At 40.7% G+C, this 22,429-nt stretch overlaps 2 protein-coding genes across 2 annotated transcripts; both read left to right on the top strand.

Annotated features, from left to right (window-relative positions):
- The first annotated feature begins 8,498 nt into the window (after window positions 1–8,498).
- cyp7a1b (cytochrome P450, family 7, subfamily A, polypeptide 1b) lies at window positions 8,499–15,119 on the top strand. Its single transcript, XM_080854911.1, has 6 exons — window positions 8,499–8,626; window positions 9,007–9,247; window positions 9,602–10,200; window positions 12,892–13,010; window positions 13,380–13,558; window positions 14,384–15,119. Exons 1-6 carry the CDS (start codon window positions 8,547–8,549, stop codon window positions 14,753–14,755), a joined length of 1,590 nt encoding a protein of 529 aa, XP_080711037.1. The 5' UTR covers window positions 8,499–8,546; the 3' UTR covers window positions 14,756–15,119.
- Window positions 15,120–16,852: 1,733 nt separating this feature from the next.
- sdcbp (syndecan binding protein (syntenin)) lies at window positions 16,853–18,613 on the top strand (the record flags this gene model as incomplete). Its single annotated transcript, XM_080855526.1, has 8 exons — window positions 16,853–16,903; window positions 17,010–17,124; window positions 17,229–17,338; window positions 17,435–17,596; window positions 17,774–17,949; window positions 18,073–18,244; window positions 18,352–18,443; window positions 18,559–18,613. The coding sequence occupies 8 exons, from the start codon at window positions 16,853–16,855 to the stop codon at window positions 18,611–18,613; spliced, it is 933 nt and encodes a 310-aa protein (XP_080711652.1).
- Between the last annotated feature and the right edge of the window lie 3,816 nt (window positions 18,614–22,429).

The following is a 22,429-nucleotide window of genomic DNA, read 5'->3' as shown; positions in this document are numbered from 1 at the left end:
TGTATAAAAGAAACCTGTCCAAAGAATCATACTTCACACCTTCAACCTCACCACCATGGGCAAGACCAAAGAGCTGTCCAAGGACGTCAGAGATAAGATTGTAGACCTGCACAAGGCTGGAATGGGCTACAAAACCACCGGCAAGCAGCTTGGTGAGAAGCAAATAACTATTGGTGCGATTATTCATAAATGGAAGCAATACCAAACAACTGTCACCCGCTCTAGGTCTGGGGCTCCATGCAAGATATCCCCTCGTGCGGAATCAGTGATAATTCGAAAGGTGCAGAATAACCCCAGAACTACACAGGGGGAGCTTGTGAATGATCTCAAGGCAGCAGGGACCAGAGTCACCAAGCAAACCATTGGCAACACACCACACAGTAATTTTTTGAAGTACTGCAGCACTCGCAAGGTCCCCCTGCTCAAGGAAGCGCATGTACAGGGCCATCTGAAGTTTACCATTGCACACTTGAATAATTCTAGGGAGGATTGGGAGACAGAATGTGGTCAGATGATACCAAAATCAAGCTCTTTGGCATCAACTCGACATGTTTGACAGGGAGGGGAATGCTGAATATGACCCCAAGAGTACATCATACCCACACTGTAAAAAAAACAACCTAATTTTACAGTTAATAACTCTACATTTTTACAGTGGTTTTCTGTTTTGTGAAATTGTATACAAAACTACGTATAATAATGGAGGTTAACTATAAATTAAAAACACGACTGCTATTTTAAGGATAATGCCAATAATGACAAATTACATGGATTTCTATTTTTTTTTTACAGAAAATAACTGTATTATTTATACATAATTTTTCCATTTTTCTAAAATACATGCAAATGTAAATAAAATTACACTGATAATCTGAAATTAAATATGTAGCTCATTATATTAAGGTTTATGTACATACTAACAATTTATCATGTTTCTATGTAAATTTACAGTGAATTCCTCAAAAATTCAGCAAACCCATTTTCATTAACCTGTTAGAACCTTGATGTTTTTTGGCAAATTCTACCTAAAATTCCATGCCCAAATGTAAAGGCCTACTTTTGAGTCTTAAGTATAGTATGATGGCAAATTTCAATTTGATGTAACAGAGTACCCCTCAAGCTATGATAAAATACCTTTAGAGTACCATATATGTTATCTCAAATTTTAGAAAGATGTTGATAACCTTCCCAAAATATAGGCGCCCCCTAATTCTTTTTCCTTTTGCATCTAGATTACTGTGGATTTAAGTGGGAAAATGAATTGAAATGGCCAGTTATGTCATAAAATTGTGTGCCCCCAAGGGTATGCCATCACCTGAACAAATGGAACTGATATCTCATCCCAATCAAAAGTTAGAAGATAAATAATCGGTGATCTCTCCATATACTCTTCCGTGACTTTTGCTGCTTTCTGATTCTACCAGACTCTATTTCAATCTTCTCGTCATCCAACGGTTGAACCTCTTTCAATGCTGCTGTTACCCCATAAAAACAATCTTTTTTGGGGCTTATTCTCTGTTTTATTTTTAGAAGCCATGATGATGTAGAATAAATGTGTTTCGTTGTACAACTGCATTTCGTTATAGAACTGTCTAAAACTTGCGTGGCTAAACGGCAAAACAAATGCACGTGAATTACTGATTACATCCCACCTTCTCTGTTGTGCACTCGGATATCTTTTGCATCATTGGTCTACAGTCATGATTGACACATGTGTGGACCAGTCAAGGAAAGTATTAGTTTATGTTTTCCACGTACAGACTTAGCAGAGTTTACCATAGCAACCATGGACATATGATAGCAACAAAATAGTCTTGGGTGCGCGCGTTGTGTCAGACTGACAGGTCAGTCAACCTATGATATTAGTTACAGGTTCCCGTATCTTGCTGGCTGATTGGGTTATCCTGATAAGATAAGACTCTGTAAAAGGTCGGGATAGCCCTCGCGCTTAGAGCAAGAGGTTACTCATAAGAGGACTCAGGAGGTTGAAGATGTTAGAAAGATGGGTATTTTTATTAACCCAAATAAGGCACAAAGGCAGTAAAAACACTGACAATACTAAATCAATATATAAAAAACACAGTTTTCTCTAAGGACAAATGCATGGCATTAAAGCCACCAACAAATAAGCAATTCACATAAGAGCACATGTATAAAAAGGACCATTAACTGGTCAGTGAGAGTTCGTAAGGCTTGCGCCTTATTAAACACGATCACTCTCACTACGAAACAAAACAAAGGCAAATAAAAGGACCAAGGTATCTAGCCCATCGTGAGAGCTCCAAGGACTTACGTCCTATTGAACTGGCAACTCTCCTGAACAAAGAAAAAAGGTAAGTTTAAGTAGCCTTGACAAGCACCTTGAATTGGCTCATACCAATCATTGATTTCAGGTGTGTCAATCAGCAAGGCACCAACACCTGTGGCTCACAGCAGCCATACCTAAACAATCAAACTCCCAATCAACTAGGAAACACAGACTACACATGGTAGCAATTAGGCTTGGTGCCGGCATAGCCGACACATAATGAAGCAGCCAAATCTCATTAAACATAAACTCCATATATCGCGCCATCTTCACAACACAAACTTAGACACTAAACACCGGGTGACAAACGGTATGAAATATGACAATATGATGTATGATTGTTAAACTAAATAAACAGAACATTTCAGAGAAAAGACATTGAATGTGTGCTGATTTTAACTGAACAAAGACATGAACATCAAACATGTAACACACACACACACACCAAAACACCTGAACCCAGTCCACAACAGCAGCCTACAGGCTGCAGTGGCGGGTCACACAGGTGCCCCGTCACAGACTCACTTTGTTCATTCGGTTAAAATCAAGCCACCCTTGAACTAAACACCACTATGCATATTTGGGACCCATTCTAACGGCATCGGCAAGCCTGGTCTAGTCACACAAGAGCATTGTCCAAATTCCCTAATGCTGAATGGGCACTAAATCCAACAGACCCACTCCAAAATCTTGTGGAAAGACTTCCTACAAGAGAGGCAGCTGTTATAGAGTAGCTTTGGAATGAGATGTGCGTGAAACTCATATGTGTGATGATCAGGTGTCCCAATACTTTTGACCTGACCTAACCTTGGATCTGGCTGGCCCAGAGCAATGCAGAACAATAAAGACGAGACAAGGGGGAAATTACTTTGCAATGGACTGACTCACTCCATGTAGTTTAATATGAGTCTGAAGTCAAATGTTTTAACTTTTGTGGGTAGAGGCTATTGTCATGTTCCTGCTGAGCTTCGCTCCGGCCACGCCCCCTTCAGCTCACTGCATTCACACAAGCACATACACCTGTTTCACTCTCACTCATGCTCTCAGCTGCATGTCATCAGTATTATTCACCGTCCCAGCTGCACTGCATTCAGGTCCCCAATCACATGATCACACAAGCTGCACTCCCCTCACTCCGTGTTTGGTCTCGTCGCTACAAGGATGAAACCTTTGCCCAAGACTTCTAGCTCTGTGGCCCACTCTACGTCCCTGGGATTCCGCCTCCCGGCCACCGGCAACTACAAACCCATTGTCAGCTTGCTTCCAACCCAGCAAGCTCTCTGTCTGTGGTCGTCCAGCCCCGCAAGCTCCCTGTCTGCTGGCTTCCGAGTCAGCCAGTTCGGTGCCGGCAGACTTTCAGGACTGCATTATCCAGAGTGCCGTGCATACGGCACCGGGAGTAATGTGACTGTCTTGTCCGGCTTGTAGCCGTGTACCTCTGTTCTTTGCCCTTGCACACAGTAGCCAGAGTGAGACTCTGTGCGATCTTTAGTTCATATTCCTAGATCTTGTTCTTTGTGTTATAACTCTGTCTGTTAACCCTTTCGTGGATTTGTATACTCTGTTTATGTTTGTGTCCTGTTCCCCGGCTGTACTCCATCAATAAACTCTGCATCACCTGACACTCCGTCCGTCGATTAGCAGGCCAATCACAGTCTTTGCGAGCTGCGAGGGGCCGGAGTGGCTTTGTGGGATTGTCAGACATTTTGGGGGACACACTTAAGCATGAAAAAGAGTTATGTAACTGCGCAAGGGGCTCTTGTGTATTTTACGTGGTTACGCGTTGCGTTAAAAACTGAGTATAATCCGGCCTTGAGCCGCTACGTTGTGTGACCGCTTTTTTTTTTGTCATGCTTTTTTACTTAATTTTAAACTTCTATATGTATCTGTTTTGTTTAAACATGAACTCTAAACACAAACCCTGCAAGTCAATGTTTGAAATAATTGTCTTCCAAAATAAAACCATCATTTTACAATCTTGAGCATGTGTCAGCACTTTATTGAATGTGTTTGATCATAAAAATGTAGGAACAATCTGTAAATTGACAGTTTCTCGGCTAAATGTGAATTGCCGTCACTTAATTGAAGGTGTTTCATTGTAATAAATGAGGGAAAATCTGTAAAATACCTCTGTTTCTCTGCAAAACTGTTAGGGCTGCCACTTTGTTAAAGGTGTTTAATCTTAATTAAAGAAGCCTGACTTAATGAATGGTGTTAGCTCGTAATAAATTAGGAAGAATCTGTAAAATAACAGTATTTTTTGCTGAACTTGTAGTACTGTCACTTTATTAAAAGTGTTCGATATTAATAATAGTACAAAAATCTGTAAAATAACAGTTTTTCTCTGCTGAACTGTTAGGGCTGCCACTTTATTGAAGGTTTTTAATCTTAAATATCGAGGAAAACATTGTAAAATAACAGTGTTTCTCTGCTTTACTTTTAGTACCCTAACTTAATAAAAGGTGTTTGCTCGTAATAAATTAGGAAGAATCTGTAAAATAACAGTTTTTCTCTGCTAAACTGTTAGGGCTGTCACTTTGTTAATGGTGTTTGATTGTATTGATTGAGGAAAAATCTATTTAAAAAAAAAAGTTTTTCTCTGCAAATCCTTAAATGGAAATATCTGTAAATATAGGGTTTTTGCACTTTATTTGAATTAGGATGTTTTACTTTAATTTTACGGTTTTTGTTTGGCAGCCATAGCTGCCAGGAATTTACAGTTTTTTTACAGATTATTTTTTTACAGTGCACCATCAAGCATGGAGGTGGAAACATTATGCTTTGGGGCTGTTTCTCTGCCAAGGTACAGGACGACTCCACCGCATCAAGGGGACTATGGATGGGGCCATGTAACGTGGAATATTGGGCTTGAACCTCATTCCCTCATTCCCTCATTCCCTCCCATTGAAAACACAACCTTAAAGATTTGGAGATGATCTGGAAAGAGGAGTGGACCAAAATCCCTCCTGAGATGTTTGTAAACCTGGTGACCAACTACAGGAAACGTCTGACGTCTGTGCTAAGGGTTATTCCACCAAGTACTAAGTCATTTTTGTCAGTCAGTTTTGGGGGTTCAAATACTTATTTTTTGCATCAACTGCAAATAAAGTCATAAATGTTATAAAATGCATTTTTCTGGATTTTTTTGTTGATATTTTGTTTCTCACTGTTAATATACACCTACCATTACAATTATAGATCACACATTTCTTTGCAAGTGGCCAAACTTGTGAAATCGCAAGGGGTTCAAATACTTATTTTCCCCACTGTAGATAGATAGATAGATAGATAGATAGATAGATAGATAGATAGATAGATAGATAGATAGATAGATAGAAAGATAGATAGATAGATATAGATACACATAGATATATAGATAGATAATGTCATGCAATAATGCAAAAGTAGCAGATTGCAGCCTAGTGCTGCTTTAAGTATTGAAAATGTCTTGAAGACAAAGGTTGGGCTGACTCATTATAGGTTGTGGGAATGGATGTTTCTCTAGTTATCTAGTTCATGATGTTCTGCTTCCTGTTCTACTCTAACACGTGCTCTTTTCTTTTGAACATCCTAACCTGGTGCCCAGCTACCTTAGTTCTGGTCCTCCACACACTGATGATGACAGCTTGTTGCTCATAACATTCATAATAGTTCAAAGCTTCAAGCATTTAAGAAAATGCCTAATCAAAGTTGTCAAATTATATTGAAATGAACTGTTGAGAGCACATGTCCGAACAAAAATCCTTGTCCTTACAACTTCGCTGACAGGAACCAATAGGGTCCCTTTTAAGCACACAGTTAGATTTCAGATGAAAGTGCTTTGTGTGAAAGAAATGTTCTTTATTAATTTTATCATAATGTGTTTTAAGGATTTAAATGGATTGTCCATCTGGTTCTGTGTTCTGTTTCTATGTTCTGTTAAGAGGAATGCTGAGTCTGTGAGAAAGCAAGGATTGTGAAACTTTATTACCTCAACAGAAAGCTCACAACCTGATAAGAAAGGGGGCTGCTTGAAGTCACCTGAGAACAGCATTGTTTACTAGGCTGAGAAAAGCACTGTTTTAATTCTGAAACTGATGTCGTGAATGTTTACATTGAGATAGTGGTATAGTGATTGATGATGCCATATGGTGAACTTTCCTTGACCTTTGTTTTTTAACTAAGCAAGTTGCTCAAAGTTTGGGGAGAGGGGTCTTAGGTAAATACCAGATGGCCACAGAGACCAAGGAGTGGTCAATATGTTTTGTATTGGGAGTGGTCAATGTATGTTGTAACCGCTGTGAATTCTAATAAATGAGCTATGAAGCCAGCGAGAGCTCAGAGGTGCCAAGAGGGCATAAAAATCCTCTCCACTCTCGGCCGGAGTGTAATAGATCTGTTAAAAACTTTGCTCTGGTTTGTGGTGTCATTTTATTCTAAGTAATTCAAAGAACTTAGCAGAGTTCAGGATTTTTTCCTGACACTTTGCTATTAATCTTTGTCATTATCAAAACTACTCTGTATTGCACTGCTCTATTGGCATTACAAAAAATTATCTAACATGCCATTCTCTACAATTCTTTTCCAGACTGTAATGTCAGGGAAAACTGGTCTGAGATATAGACTGCAAGAGAAATGGATAATGCTAAGACCTTTGTCAGTAGTATATATTATTATGTACACAGTTCCTGTTGGCCTGCACAGGTTAATCATGACAGTTATCAGAACAGTGCAAGATTTCTTAACCAAAACTACTCTGTATTGCACTGCTCTGTTATTGGAATTACAAAAAAATGATTTAACATGCCATTCTCTACAATTCATTTCCAGACTGTAATCTCAGGGAAAACTGGTCTGAGATATAGACTGCAAGAGAAATGGATAATGCTAAGACCTTTGTCAGTAGTATACATTATTATGTACGCAGTTCCTGTTGGCCTGCACAGATTTCTCATGACAGTTATCAGTGCAAGAATTGTTGGTGCAACTAATCTGTTGTTACTTAAGTATGAAGGGCCACAAGACAGGGTATACGTGATGGTGGATGTTGCAGCACTTCTGTTCTCTTGAGGTTTAAACCGTTAAATAACGGTGAAGCCAAAATCAACGGTTGCCAAACAAACATATACACAATCACACAACGCCACAGAAAACAGGAATGTGTTTAGGATGCCGAAAGGGTGAAAGAATGAGAGCAGCACCCTCACCACTATACAATAAAAAAAATATATTGTTGGATTTACTTAATTGTAATGTGGACATCTGTTGCACATGAGTGACTTTAATCAGCACGGCAGTTCTTTTTCAATTTACAAAATGTAATTTGGTCCCGTAAAAACACAGACACAGCTTGATCTAATTCCAATGAAATTGTTTATGGTTACATAAAATAGGTGCAATAGATGATAGGATAGTGTTAGGACAGTGTTAGGAAAAGGAACAACAGAACCACTGAGATCTTGAGCTTAATCATGCTAATGGTGAAATTTAACATGCCACGTTTCAAAGCAAAACATTAAGACACAACCCATGTCCCAAATGGTATTAGTCACAAGGAAGTGGTGGCACCAAGGTTCTCCACAGAACCAATGTGATCATTTATGTCCCCTGTTGGGAATTTACATCATTGCTTTACCCGTATCTTCCATGTCAGAATTGGATAAAGTGAACAAATGACTTGGTTCAACCCAATTATATCATGTTTTAAAGAAAACAAGACTAGTTTGTGTGATTCAAATGTAATGTGGTTTAGCAAATTTGACAACCCATCTTTTACCTTTTTTTTGTGCAAGTTGAACTGGTACTTTAAGGAGTGCAAAGGTTAGGATAGTGTGTAGTGGGATTTTACATATTTCCCTTTGAGACAGTGTCTTTATCTATCACTTAATGGACTGGACTGGTGATTACAAAGGCATGACCTTCCAATAACAATAAACTGTTTGTAAACTGAATTGAATAAAAAGAAGGGAAGCCATTTGCACTCAAAATCCTTCTTTAGCCATATACACTCTTTAACCTGAATACAAAGCAGTCACAATGTTGGGAAAAGTCCAAGTGTTTGCATGATATAAAGTTGGTTTTGGCAACTTCTGACGGCAGCCCCCCTTCTCAAGCAGGACTGAACACAGAACATAAACTGATGCGGTAATCTGTCAGGGAGGAGCATATTGTCCCACACACAAAACAGAGCACAGCGTGAAGGGAATGGTAAGACGGAACAAGAGGGCGAAGATCGGAAGATACATGTCGTTGTACAACTATGTCTACCTTTCTTATTGCAATTTTAACCATCCTGTTGCCTCTCTTTCTATTTTGTTTATTTCTGGAGCCCAGGAAAAGGTGAGAATAAAAGAATTTGTTTTACAAAAGTTGATAGGTTGTCTGCATGTTTCAAGATGCCTCAAGTGTCAAGGTAGGCTAGTTCTGTACCATTCTGGCTGAGGGGGTTATTTAAAAAAAACTAAAATCATCGTTAGCCTTACATTAAATGTAGGCTAACTAGCCTGCTCCAGTGTTTTTCTCTTAATGTTCGTGATAACGAAAAGTAAAAGTGACGAAGAGGGACACGCAGGTTGCTGCAGACTCTGCCTAACATGTGAAACAGAACTGGAACTGGTTGCTGTGTTAGTCTTGATTAAAACATTTATTTTGTGTCAAATGTCATTTTGTTACAGTTCAAAAGTTCAGTTCAAAACAACGTTTTGTTTTAATTTTTCTAGGCGTCCCGGTGAGCCACCGTTAGAAGCAGGCTGGATCCCGTTTCTTGGGGTGGCATTAGATTACGGCAGAGACCCATTGTCTTTTCTCCGGGAGACCCAGAAGAAGTGTGGAGATGTCTTTACATGTAAAATCGCTGGAAAGTATTTCACATTCATAACGGATCCTTTCTCTTTCCCGGCTGCTGTACGACAAGGAAAGAACTTAGATTTCCAGAAGTTCGCCATCGGATTCTCTCAGCGGGTAAGCTAATGCAATTATAAAAACCTTTTACAGAGCCTCCTGAATGAAATGGCCGTGAATAACCCTCACGAATCGCCACTCCGCTCGCTTAGTCGCTTTTTGCGAGGTTCTTTGCAAGTTAATTATCACCTTGAATAACATCCGCTCTGTCCCCAATCTACTTTTACCTAATTGTAGGTTTAGTTACGGGACATTGGCAAATTGGAGCAATTAGACATAAGGTAGCCCACTCAGCATATGGACTCCACATCACACACACAATTATGAAACTATTATGCACGCTTATTAATGCTCATGTCATTTATAAGATGCCTGATTGTTTCCTCCCTTCTGTTCTCTCTTATTCTCTCTCAGGTCTTTGGTCATGCTGACTTTACAGCAGATGTACATAATGGCAGTTACAAAGAAGTCCATTCATTATTTCATCAAACACTGCAGGGACAATCACTTACACTGTTGACTCAGAGCATGTTGAGTAACTTGCAGGAAGTGTTAAGACAGAACCTACCCAAGGGAGAGGACTGGGAGGAGGAGGGGCTCCAGAGTTTCTCCAATCGCATCATGTTTGATGCTGGATTCCTAACACTCTTTGGGCAAGAGGCAGGACTAACGGTAAAAGGAGATGATAAGAAAGCCAAGACAGACCCATACATGCGGCAAATGGCCCACGACTTCTTGGTTTTTGACCGTGCCTTCCCAGAGATGGCAGCGGGACTGCCCATCCACCTGTGTGTACGAGCATGGCTGGCACGCGAGGCCTTGGCTGAAAAGTTCCACCATGCTCGGCTGCAACGGCATCACAGTATATCCGCTCTCATCAAGCTTAGGATGGACGCCTTCGACCGCATGCAGCTGGATGAGCGGGGCAAGGCCCGCACCCACGTGTGCATGCTCTGGGCATCCCAGGCCAACACTCTCCCAACGGCCTTCTGGAGCTTCTACCGCATGCTCAGGTACTAAAGGGTTTATATAACAGGCTGTTCATTTGAGGTACGGATGGGACAGACTCAAGGGACTAACCCTTGTATTTCACAAATCATAATGTTACACAAAACATGTGAAAAAGAATGTGGAATTTAGTTGAGGACTTTTCACAGCGGCAAAGCCTCTCATTGTCACATACTAGCACACATATGTACAACAGAACCTAACCAAACAACACTTACTGCAGTATTATGATATGGCCATACAGAGATCATCTGCATTAAGTAAGCATTTCAGGGGAGGAATATCACTTAGCTCTGAAAGCTCGCTTTTTTGGAGGGCATTTCACAGCAGGGCTAGAGTAGATAAAATGTGAGATCTTAACTGGGTTTTCAGATCTTCCGGATCTTCATGCCCCTGTGTGTCTTACTTGGATTTTTCGATACATTTACTAAACAAATGTCTCAACCTCTAACGAACAAAACCAAGGTAAAGTAATATGCAAAAGACGATTTAGCATCTTTTTAGCATCTAATGAAAAATAGATTCAACGCCTCGTTTTAAAAGTTAGTTCTAAAACAAAGTCAAACTGCAGTATCTGACATTCTTCATTGTGAAACCAATGCCAATGTATTCACTGCACTTTGCCTTGGTTTCATAGTGCATTTTTGCAGATACTGCCATTAAATTAGGCCCACGACACCTCCAGAAGGTTCAACAGTGGTGTCTGGCGTCCTTGACCCACCCCCTCAAAACCCATGACGGGTATGGACACTACCAGAGACAACAACAGACACATCTCAAGATGCGTATATGTATTTCACAAGATTTCCCATACATCAATATTCCCAAACGGCAAGCACCACAATTCCAGTTTACCTGGTAAGAAGTACTGATAGCCTTACCGATGAATATCAAAGCTCTGAAACCTGTGTTCGGTTGCTGAATGAATTGTATAACCTGCCTAAACTCTTCACAGGTTTTTCTACAATAGAAGGAATCTCCTCACCATCAACATAAAACCTCTCATCCACCAGTTTTCATTTAGTGATAGAAACACTTCTACATTTGCTAGGTTTCATTTTCATCCTTGCCTATTTCAGACTGTCATTCAACTTGGCTGACAGGGACATGTAGCAGTTCTTGTCAGTGCCATTATGTCATCCCTATACGCTCAGATGGGAGGTTACTGGGTGCTGTCCTTCAGCCTTTAACCACCAACAACCCATTATGAAACCATTTTAAATATTTCAAACCATTATAATATAATATCCATTGCCATGGTGAAAGCCAACGGTGAAATGGTATATCCAGCCAATACCAATCTCCAAATGCTGCCATGATGTGATGTAGTTAAAATACAACCTCAGAATATCGCCTGAGTAACGCTGAAATCGTTTCAGGGACCTGAAAGTAGCTGAATGCATTCCACAACAGAGTCTGTGGTGCCGATCCAAAGGCATTCGCAAGATCCAAAAATGCCACATGGAGGTCTCTGCTTTCTGTCCTTGCTGTCTGAACTGCCAAATACCAAATCATGCAGCTATGTTCCAAACATCCTGCTTTCTGCATGGAAATATCCAGGAGACCAACCTTCTTGCTACCACACTAAAAAAGATCTTTCCTTCCACAATAAGAATCCAAATCGCATTCTCCTTTGGAATGAAAATACCACCTATCGGACGCCACATCCTTCTTTATTGAAACTGTTACTTTTTCAATCACCATGAGCTTCCATAGATATTTCAAAATATCAGGCGCTACTTTATAGACATGACAAGACACGCCATTAGGGCCAGGAACCATATATAGGCCTTGCACAACACACAACCTCTGGCACCTCTCTCCACCTGGGCGGGCCCTGTTTTTCAAGGTGATAATTAAATAGAGAGTAGAGTGGCGATTATTGAGGGTTTTTCACGGTCATTTCATTCAAGCGGCTCTGTGAAAGGTTTCAGAATTGCATTAGCCTACCCGCTGAGAGAATCAGATGGCGAACTTCTGGAAATCTAAGTTTATCCCTTGTCGAACACCACAGAAGGAATTCCCTGAAAAACAACAATGGAAATGAGCCCTACTGACTAGTGACTATGTTTATGGCAGAGATAGTGACACACACACACACTCTGAATTATATCTGTGCATTTTACCCATCCAGGGTAGTGATACACACAGTGAAGCACACTAACCCGGAGCAGTGAGCTGCCTTCAGCGGCGCCCGGGGAGCAGTGATCGGGGTTAGGTGCCTTGCTCAAGGGCACCTCAGCCGTGGATGTGGGCATGGGGGAGCAGTGCTCTACCACTTCCCCGCCTACATTTTTCCTACTGGTTGGGGATCGAACCGGCCACCCTCCGTTTACCAGCCCGAAACCCTAACCAGTAGGCCATGTAGGTCAAAAGTATAGCAGGGCTGCCAAATCTTATATCCAAAGCTAATGTAAAAATACAACAGCATTTCATTGTCAAACTGAAGTATCAAGAAAATATTAGGAGGGGCGCAAGACTTATTCAGTTGTCACTTATTACAAAATTGAATTGCACAATATCAAGAAGTCATTGGTCAGCTTTAACTGGAAATACGTCAGTCTAAATGGTTTACAAGATGTCATCCCCCTTCGTAAGGGAGTGTGTTGACTGAGAGTGTGTTTGTTCAGTGTCTGAACTTCCTTGTGTATGATTCTTATCTTTTTGAACTCACTGGGTGTGTACCTGTCTGGCAGTTCTCCAGAAGCTCTGAGTGCTGCCCGTGTAGAAGTGGACCGTGTGCTGGAACAGTCAGGTGATCCAGAGCAGCCAATCAGCATCTCAAGGGAACAGCTAGACTCAATGTCTGTTCTAGGTAAAATCCCACATGCTTCATTACACCCATATGAATAGGAAAGATTATCTGACTCACAATCATTTGGGTGTGTTAGGGATGTGGAAAAGTTGTGGAAATCTGACCTTAAATTCACACAGGCAGTTCTAGAAGGAAATGGTGTTGTGGCTTGTCCCAACTTGGTTTGGAAACTTTGGTTTAGTTTTGTCACCCTGAGCTAAGTGACATTAGCCAAAACATGGTTCAGTTACTCTAAATCTAAATAGGATCAGTGAGCATTGCATACACCCCAATGACATCCAATGGAATTTGGCCAAACCACAGTGAAAATGTGTTGCACATTGAAAATTACCCTTGATGACGTCAACACATGTTTGTTTTTTTAAACAGGAAGTATCATAGAGGAAGCTCTGCGATTATCCAGTGCCTCCATCATGATTCGTGTTGCTAATGATGATTTCACTATCACTCTGGACTCTGGACAAACTGCTGCCATCCGCAAAGGAGATTACATCGCCATGTACCCTCAGCTTGTACATATGGACCCTGAGGTGTATCCCAATCCTACGGTACATATCCATCTCACCTGGAGACATTCTTGCACAAAATACTAACTATGCAATGACTCACTTATTTTATTTTTAGCTTAGAATGCTAAATTTGCACATTTTTATACAAATACAAAAATAACTGTTTCAGACTTCTCTCTAGTCTGAACATCTTATGTTTGCTTTAAAATGTTGAAAAAGACATGTCATGTTAGATAAAATAATGTATACATATGCAAACATGTTTTTAAATTCCCCCTAAAAGGGCCAAAGTCTCATTAAGTTAAGGGTAATATTGATCTATTGTCATATATTATTAATGATGTCTGATGATGTGTCACATCATGTAAGAATAAACACAACTTTATTGCCAGTATTTTGGAGCTGGATAGCTCCTGTAGTCAACATACAATACTTAAAGATAACAATAATGCTAAGGAAATGTCAGAATTGACAATTACATCATTACTGCATACCACAGGAATATATGGCAACAGTGTCATTATATTAAAAAAAGGTGTTACTGCCCAACCATTTGAAATAATCTTTAAAGATACGATACATGTTTCAAAATGTCCACGTTTCCAATGCACCTTTGTCTTCATTTGAAGTACTTTCACCTTTATTTTTCAGACCCCAAAAGAGGGACGATGTTGAAAATATGTTCATCAAACATTCCCTTTCCATAGAGAGCAGCTGCATAAAATGCATGACAATTTTTTCTTTTTAAAACACACTGCTTCAGTTTACACAGCATACCCTATACCCCCTATTGTCTGTTACTGGGGAGGTTTTGATTGGGGTCAACTGCAGCAGTAATCAGAAGTGCATATCTCTTTCCTGCAGGAGTTCCAGTTTGATCGTTTCCTGGATGATGCAGGCCAGAGGAAGAGCCACTTCTTCAAGAATGGCCGCAGGCTGAAGCATTACTTAGTGCCCTTCGGCTCGGGGGCAAGTGAATGCCCTGGGAGGTTCTTTGCAATAAGTGAGGTGAAGATGTTCCTTGCCCTGGTGCTGTGGCACTACGACCTGGAGCTTGAACACTCGAATGCCCCGCTGACCACAGACTGTACCCGTGCAGGACTAGGCATCCTGCCACCCACACAAGACGTCCTTCTGCGGTACAGACTCAGGGCCAGGGCTGGAACCTCTTGCACACACACAGAGGGGCAGAGAGGGGAAGGGGATAGTATTGGAACAGTTGAGATGATGGAGTAGCGCTAAGAGAAGAACACAAGATAGAGAGAGAGGAAGGAGAAGAATGGAGAGCACTGTTCCGTCATGGAAGTTGAGCAAGTAGAGAAGTGGGAAGAGGTGGAGAATAGTGAAATGAAATGGAAAAATTAGGCAATGCCACCTTAATGCAGCTAATACTGTTACTCTTTTTTTTTGGATAATTGCATATTGCCGGTCGACTGCGTGCACCACCTGTTTTGGGTGTACGCACTGTATACAATTTACACACAATTCACAATTGCCTGAAATGGTAGGAATTTAGACATGATAACAAACCATTGCCATTTTCTTTACCATATAATTTATTTTAAAGTTCAAACAATGATTTGCAAAAAAGCAATTTACAGGTCACATATTTTCTTAATCATTGTTAATATATAACATACAAATTTGATTTACCAAACATACATTTATATGTTAAATGTTTTTGAAAAGTATACAAATTATAGAGAACTCAGCTGTAATAAGTATTCTATTTGATGTGAAAACAATTACTTTTTTATCTTCCTACTATTTTAGACATGGAGTTGATATGTTTTGTAATACTAAAACAGGGGCATGGCACGCTGTTGTAGAAAAATGTTAAGATTAGGATTAAATGAAAATGTTGTACATTAGAGTCACTGCCACTGAGCCTGATTCTGTGATTGTGACTGTAAGCAACAGAAGTATCATTTGCAGTGTAGTGTAGTGTATGTTTACTGCTTATGCTTAAACTAGAAGTATTGATCAAAACAGAAATCAGCAGTTGTGAATGGTGGTTACAACAGGTGAGTTCATCCTAGGAAGCGCTTAAGTCAATGTTTGCTCCATGAGACTCATGTTATTGTGTAGCTTAAATGTCTTATATTTCTGCTTGTATTAAGCAGCCCTTATTTGTGTGCATTGTGTGCTCAACTGTGAAATTATAGGCCTAACAAACAGCCTACAAGAAAATAAAAGCATTAAGGCAATATATAATTACTGTATATTTAGTTGGAAAACAATATAACATTTATAAAACATGCACTGTTTTTATGTTTCCCATATTTCCTTTGTTATAAATTGCTCAACGACAACTTTGCTCAAGATCTATCAGGGTCGAACTATTTCTATTCACAGTCCAATCCCAGGAGGCTCACAACAGTGCAGTGGAATGTGGGATATTCTGACTCCCAGGAAAATAACTCATGAGAGACCCTTATGGACCATCTTGAAATAAATACCAAGAAACCCTTGACATAAGCCTTACAATCAATGTCATCTACACGTGTTTGGTCATCAAAAGGGATTTAGATATTAGAATTGACATGCATAACAGAGATCTAGCAAAGTCGTACAGATAGAGGGCGCCCGCGCGCTGTAGCAAGTCATTGCGATCTGCGATTTGACACCGCGTGCTCTACATCTGGGTTTGACAGCAAGGTCGCTGAGGTGCGCGGCCCGTCGCCACAGCAACAATTGGACCGGACAAGCCGATTGCAACAAATCCAACAACGCAGCAGTGTCTGCGTTTACCCCCCCAAAAGAGCGTAGGTTATCAAAACCGCGATCTGCGACATCTGGTACTGCATCAAAGGTAGGTGAGGTCCAATAGCCCAGTTTGTCAGGTACGCTCGAGCATCTTTCATGATGTTGAAGACTAGACTACTATTTCTAGGCTCCAGAGTGAATGTGACCGCTGTGGCTTAATGTGTTTAGTGTATAATTTCTGGTTGACATTTACATGAAATTATCCCACATTAAAGCGCTCTGTGTCAGTTTAGCACGTCGGGTCTTCAACAGACCTCTTCAAATCGTAGGCTTTAAGTTTATCGATTGCATCTGCGATGCTCTGCGCCTCTCGCTCTCTGGTTACAGCTGCAATGAAAAGAAACACAATAGGGCATGCGGCTTACGTCAGAACTGCGGTTCTCACCAGCATCTGTTTACAATATGGTTAAGAGTCTCAGTTTTATGTGAAGCGAATATGACATGTCTATGACAGCGGTCGCTGTTGTCCAATAGGCCTGTTGTGTGCCTGGATTTTTGAAATGTCCGTGCAGAATGGTGTTGTTTGTATCGTTCAGGTAATCGGAGCTCATCAGAAACCCGAGAACGATGTCATTGTATCCGTCACTTGAGGACATGAAGGTGGATAAACTCATGCAGGTTTGTGTCTGAACAGTGATATCAATAATGCACAAGTCTAGCATTCTTTTCCCTCTGCGCCAGTAAACTGGGTCTCTTTCTATTTACTGTTCTGACGGCTTTACAGGACATTGCGCAGGCGCAAAGTCTCTCCGCGAGCCCCTCCAGAGCAATAGCCCTACCAGAGCCAGGCCCTGCCCAGGAGGACAAGTCAATGGGTTTTGGGGACACAGCTCCTGGAGGTGTGTGATTATGTAAAACTTCATCTTATCTATCTGTTATGAGCAGAATGAAATCTCCTGTCCCTGACCCTAGTGCACTCCTTTTTTTCCTCTGTGCTGTAAAGATCTGTATCCTAGGTTGTATCCTGAGTTGAGTGAATTTATGGGCTTAAATCTGAACGAAGATGCTTTGCAGAAGGTCCTTTCTCTTCCTTCCTCTGGCCAGTCTAGTGGGGTAAGGATGCAAGGCGTGCTGCATTTGCACATGTGGAATTCTGCATTTCTGTGTGTGTGTGTTTGCGAAACTCTATGGATGCGGTCTGTTCCATAGGTTGTGAGTGTCCTGTCATCTGGTTCAGCCTGGGCAAGTGCTCCTATCACTGGGGGTGACTTGGGCATCCGTCGAGCTGAGATCCAGCAGGGTGTGAGAGAAGTGGTACTGTGCAAAGACGCTGATGGCAAGATTGGCCTCCGTTTGAAAGCCATAGATAATGTAAGATGCGCCCTACTATACAAAGGCTGCTTATGATCAATGTCTACATCATAGTTACAGTGATTTACCCCTTATACTGTCTCTTTCACTTAAGCACATACATACATGCATATGATTTTACTCAATGATTGTGTGTGTGTGTTTGTGTGTGTGTGTTTGCGTGTGTGCATGTTTCAGGGTGTGTTTGTGCAGCTGGTGCAGGCCAACACACCAGCAGCTCTGGTAGGATTGCGTTTTGGAGATCAGTTGCTGCAGATTAACGGAGAGTCCTGCGCGGGGTGGAACAGTGACAAAGCGCACAAAGCACTTAAGAATGCCAACGCAGAGAGGATCACAATTGCTCTTCGAGACAGGTATATACTAATACAAACATGCAAGTGTTTGTATATACAGTATATGGAGACTCTCACTGTCATTCACACACACAGATAACTATACGCGTGTGTGTGTGTCTGTGTGTCTGTGTCCTTGTACAGGCCTCTGGAGCGCACAGTAACTCTTCATAAGGACCTGAATGGCCAACTAGGGTTTTTGTTCAAAAAGGGTCACATCACTGCTATAGTGAAAGACAGCTCGGCTGCGCGGAATGGTCTCCTGACGGACCAACAAATTTGTGAGATCAACGGACAAAATGTTATTGGCCTCAAGGTCAGTGTCATTTGTGTCTGTCGGACGCTCTCTCTCTCTCTCTGAATATATTGTTGTTTGTGCCTGTTATCCAGTGGATGCCATTTCTCCATCTCTTTGTTCTGTAGGACTCTCAGGTCTCGGACATCCTGAATTCATCTGGAGGCGTTGTCACGGTTACTGTCATGCCATTAGTCATATTCGAGCACATGATGAAAAGGTACGTTAGGTAGTTTCGGGGATTTTCCAAAGAAATCACTGAGAGCTCTTCTTGTGAAGGTCCTCCTCATTGTTTCTTTTCTCTGTCCCTCCTCTCTTCCTGTGTCTGTTCACAGGATGTCCACCAGTATTGTGAAGTCTCTGATGGATCACTCTATCCCAGAGGTCTAATGGCTGTCCTCGCCGATGGAAGCCAGTGCTGTTAAAATGCCACCAGAGGGCACACACACTCAAATTTGATTCAGAAGATGCCTCCATGTACAGGGACACCTGTGATGTTTGAACAAGCCTGAGGCTGAGAGAGAGAGAGAGAGAGAGAGAGAGAGAGAGAGAGAACCTGAAACCTCTTCCTCTAGCCTTGGTTTATTGTTAAGTTCTTCAGTTATTTGTTTGTTCAATTATTTATTGAATTATCTATTCCATATGTTCTTATATGGTGTTGGCAATATTACTCAGGCTTATTGACTACATGCCCACATTTAGCATGGATTAGGTTAGCCTGATGGAAACCGGGAAGCCATTTTAGAACTATGCAGGGAGAAATGACAAATCTCAGAATATTCCAGTACATAATTTTAAAACCATAATTTGTGGGGGTTTACGTGTGAGCTTGAATTTTGCTGTTCATTGCTATTTAAATTTTGCATCAGTTGTATGTGAGTATTTTGTAGTTGTTTTTAGCTTTCAGAAAACTTTGTTTCCTTGGTGATTCAAGAGAAGCACTTGACGTTCATAAACTATTTCCCAGACTATCCTTCAGATGTGCTCACTAAAACACTGAAGTAGATAAAACATTGTGTCCAAAGATATTTCAAGAATTTGTTTGTTTTATAAATTAATTCAGTGCAACTGAAATAAACGATAATGATATCTGACGTGCCGAGAACTAAAGAAAGTGCTGTGTAAGTCGAGTGTGTCTTTAGTACTATAAATAGTATACTATTTTATATCACTGTACCCTTGGCAATGTGGTCTATGGTCTGATTACATGAAATATCACTACATACACAAACTCCAGGGGTTCTGAACTTTCTGTTAATAACTGTTGTTAAGTACGAATGGCCCACCAGACATTTTTAAACCCATGGCATAAATGTGATATATCCATACATACATTCGTTTCTGAAATGCTCATATGCTCATACAGGTTTACTATATGAAGGTATGATACACTTGCACATATACAAGTAAAACATTTCTACATAAAAAAAACTGTTATACACAAACAATTGGATAAACCTCATTGAAACTGCTTAACATACACATGTAAATCAAAAGCACAGAGGATACAAATTTAAAGCAACATTAACAATTTGCTGCTTTGAAATTCATTTTGAAGGTAAATGGTCATGTGAAGGACAGATAAACTCACCTGTCATTTCCATTATCCGTCCAGTCTACACACTACGTAGTAGCTGTGGACAGCACACCACTCAAAAATGTAAGAAAAGTGTTCACAGCACAACATTGACAACTATATCGCCCAAAGACACCATTCAAATGTTAGCGAGTTCTTATCATTGCCAACTTGGTTATTGTTCAGTTTTGCATGGCTTTTAGATAGCTCACTAGTTTTTATATGTGCAGCCATTTTACTGCATTTTAATTATATTTGGCCCACATTTGAAGGCATCCAGACTATTCTTGCATCACCTTGTGATGGGTTCTTCTCATTACACGTGCTGCTTGGCCATCTCCCATGAAATTAAAGACAGGTAAAGTGTTTCTTAATAAAACACAAATCTAGCTAGGTCTAGGTGGATATCAAGTAAGCACATATATGAGCAAGGGAAAAATAAAAAACCTCTTGAAATAGTCATATCTACTTTGTCTCATATTGAACATATTTTGTCTATCACCTGTGTACTGTTCTAGATTTAAAGATGACCCCTCATTCAGGCATGCATGACTAGCTACCATTGCCTTGGTTTTACTGTCCATGAGTAAGGCCCATCATATGCGTAGGGGCAATATTATAAACTAACTCCACAACTTGACTGACATCAACTTTCCTGTGACATGCATCCATTGTTTTTTTGGTTTTTTTTTTACTTCTGGATACAGTGAAAAGTTTGCATACACACTTGCATGCACAAGTATGTGCCTCTAATTTATATATGCTGGAAGATGGTCCTGGGATGCCTATAGCTGAGATTGCCTCATTGTGTGATGTCCGCTGAAACCTCCTATAGATAAGGGGTAATGTGAGTTTAGAGCCACTGGTGAAATGGAGGAGAATGAGGAGGAAATGAAAGACTTTGCAATACCGGAACGAGTGCCATAGCCTATTGGACAGGAAAGGTGGGTTTAAATCTCCTAAACTGCAGCCAATCTTCCCTATGAACTCCTCCTGAACTTTGTTTAGAAAAACACAATTTAGTATGTCAGAAAAACGTTTTATTGCATTTGAAAGCATCACTTTGCAACAATTTGACACTCTTTGAGGTCTGCTATAATCAGGCAACTAGTTTTGGTACCATCCTCAAATTCATTTTGATAGCATGGTCATGTGAAGGACATATAAACACCTGTGTCTTCCCATCCAGGATATTCTATGTAGTTCTGTTTGGCGGACTGGAACACCCAGAAAAAAATGGAAGACAAGCTTAGACAGTATGACATTGCCAGCTATACTACCAAAAAGACACCAGGTAGTGTTGGCAAGCTTCTATCAGTACCAACTGGGCTGTTGGTGGTGTTTGCAAGGTTTTTGCATGCCTTTTAGGTAGTTAGCTTGCTAGTTTTGGAACAGAACAAAAAAAGTACTGAATCCAGGCAAAGCAACATTCTTGCTATTGCATTTCAGTGGTGACAAATGTCAAGGGTAGAGTGATAGGTTCAGTGTTATCCTTGTAGTTGGGGCATGTTAGAGCAATTATGTAGAAAACCAAGCTGCATGTAAACATTGTTTTCCCAATAGGTTTAGTAATATTGCTTTGTATTCTTTCAGTCTCTTTGCCAATCATGTAGCGGTAAGACATACTTATTTGTGGTCATTCCCAGAGGCAAGCATCTATCGGTCCAACAGTGGATTTTGGCCAGCACCCCACTGGTGCTGTGCTACATCTGAGCTGCTCTTTGGCATACTCAAATATCAGCTGCTAAACAGAAAAAGTACATGGCTCTAGAAGAATCTCAAGGTGAATAACTTGCTCAATTAAGGACTTGATAGGCGATGATAATATCTATACAAATGTTAAGGGTTGGTGAAACTTAATGAAGAAGTAAAAAATACATTAAAAAAGACAAGATGTTTTTAAAGCAAATGGCAAAACAGTGGGCCATTTGTCTGTAACTCACCAGTGGACCACCCGTTAACTGATGAGCAAAAGGCCAGCTCTGCCCGCAGTGGTCCACTGGCCTTTTCCTAACCGTGTATTTAATGTATCAATTTATAGATAAAAGTATGAAGTTAATCGAAAGCATGGATGTGCTAATATGTAGCATGTCCCAGGTCTCTGAGAGTAGTGGGGGCACATGCAGTCTGAAAATTATTTTTTACCCCAATTTTTTATTCTTATCTTACATTTGTCACGGACTTCATTTGGCTCCATTGAGCGCGCTGCTTTTTAATACGGTGGGGGTTTCTATGTACATCGCTGCTGATTGGAGAAAAAAATGTAGGCCTCGCTCAAAGCCCGTTGCACACCGTTTCTCAGAATTACGAGGAACAATATCGTTCAGCCCGGGAACCCTAACAAAACGGTGCACACAGTCACACCGTTTTCAGTGTGAACGTGCCCAAGAAAGTTGTTTTCGTAGTGAAGTCTCGCGCGAAAACAAACCTCCCATTTTGCCACGTTCCTTCATCTTGTATCGCGGGGAGTTTGAACAAGGAAGAGAGCCTTTATATCTCATTGGTCTTTTCACTGGTAACCTCCACCCTCTAATACTTTGAGTACATCTGATTGGATAACGTCTTTGTACGTCAAGTTTTCACAGTCTGGATTTTGCTAACATATACCAGCAGGATTTCTCCTATACCTA

The sequence above is a fragment of the Sprattus sprattus genome (genome assembly GCF_963457725.1).
Source record: "Sprattus sprattus genome assembly, chromosome: 17".
NCBI lineage: Eukaryota > Metazoa > Chordata > Actinopteri > Clupeiformes > Clupeidae > Sprattus > Sprattus sprattus.
This window is presented reverse-complemented; position numbering and strand designations above follow the sequence as displayed.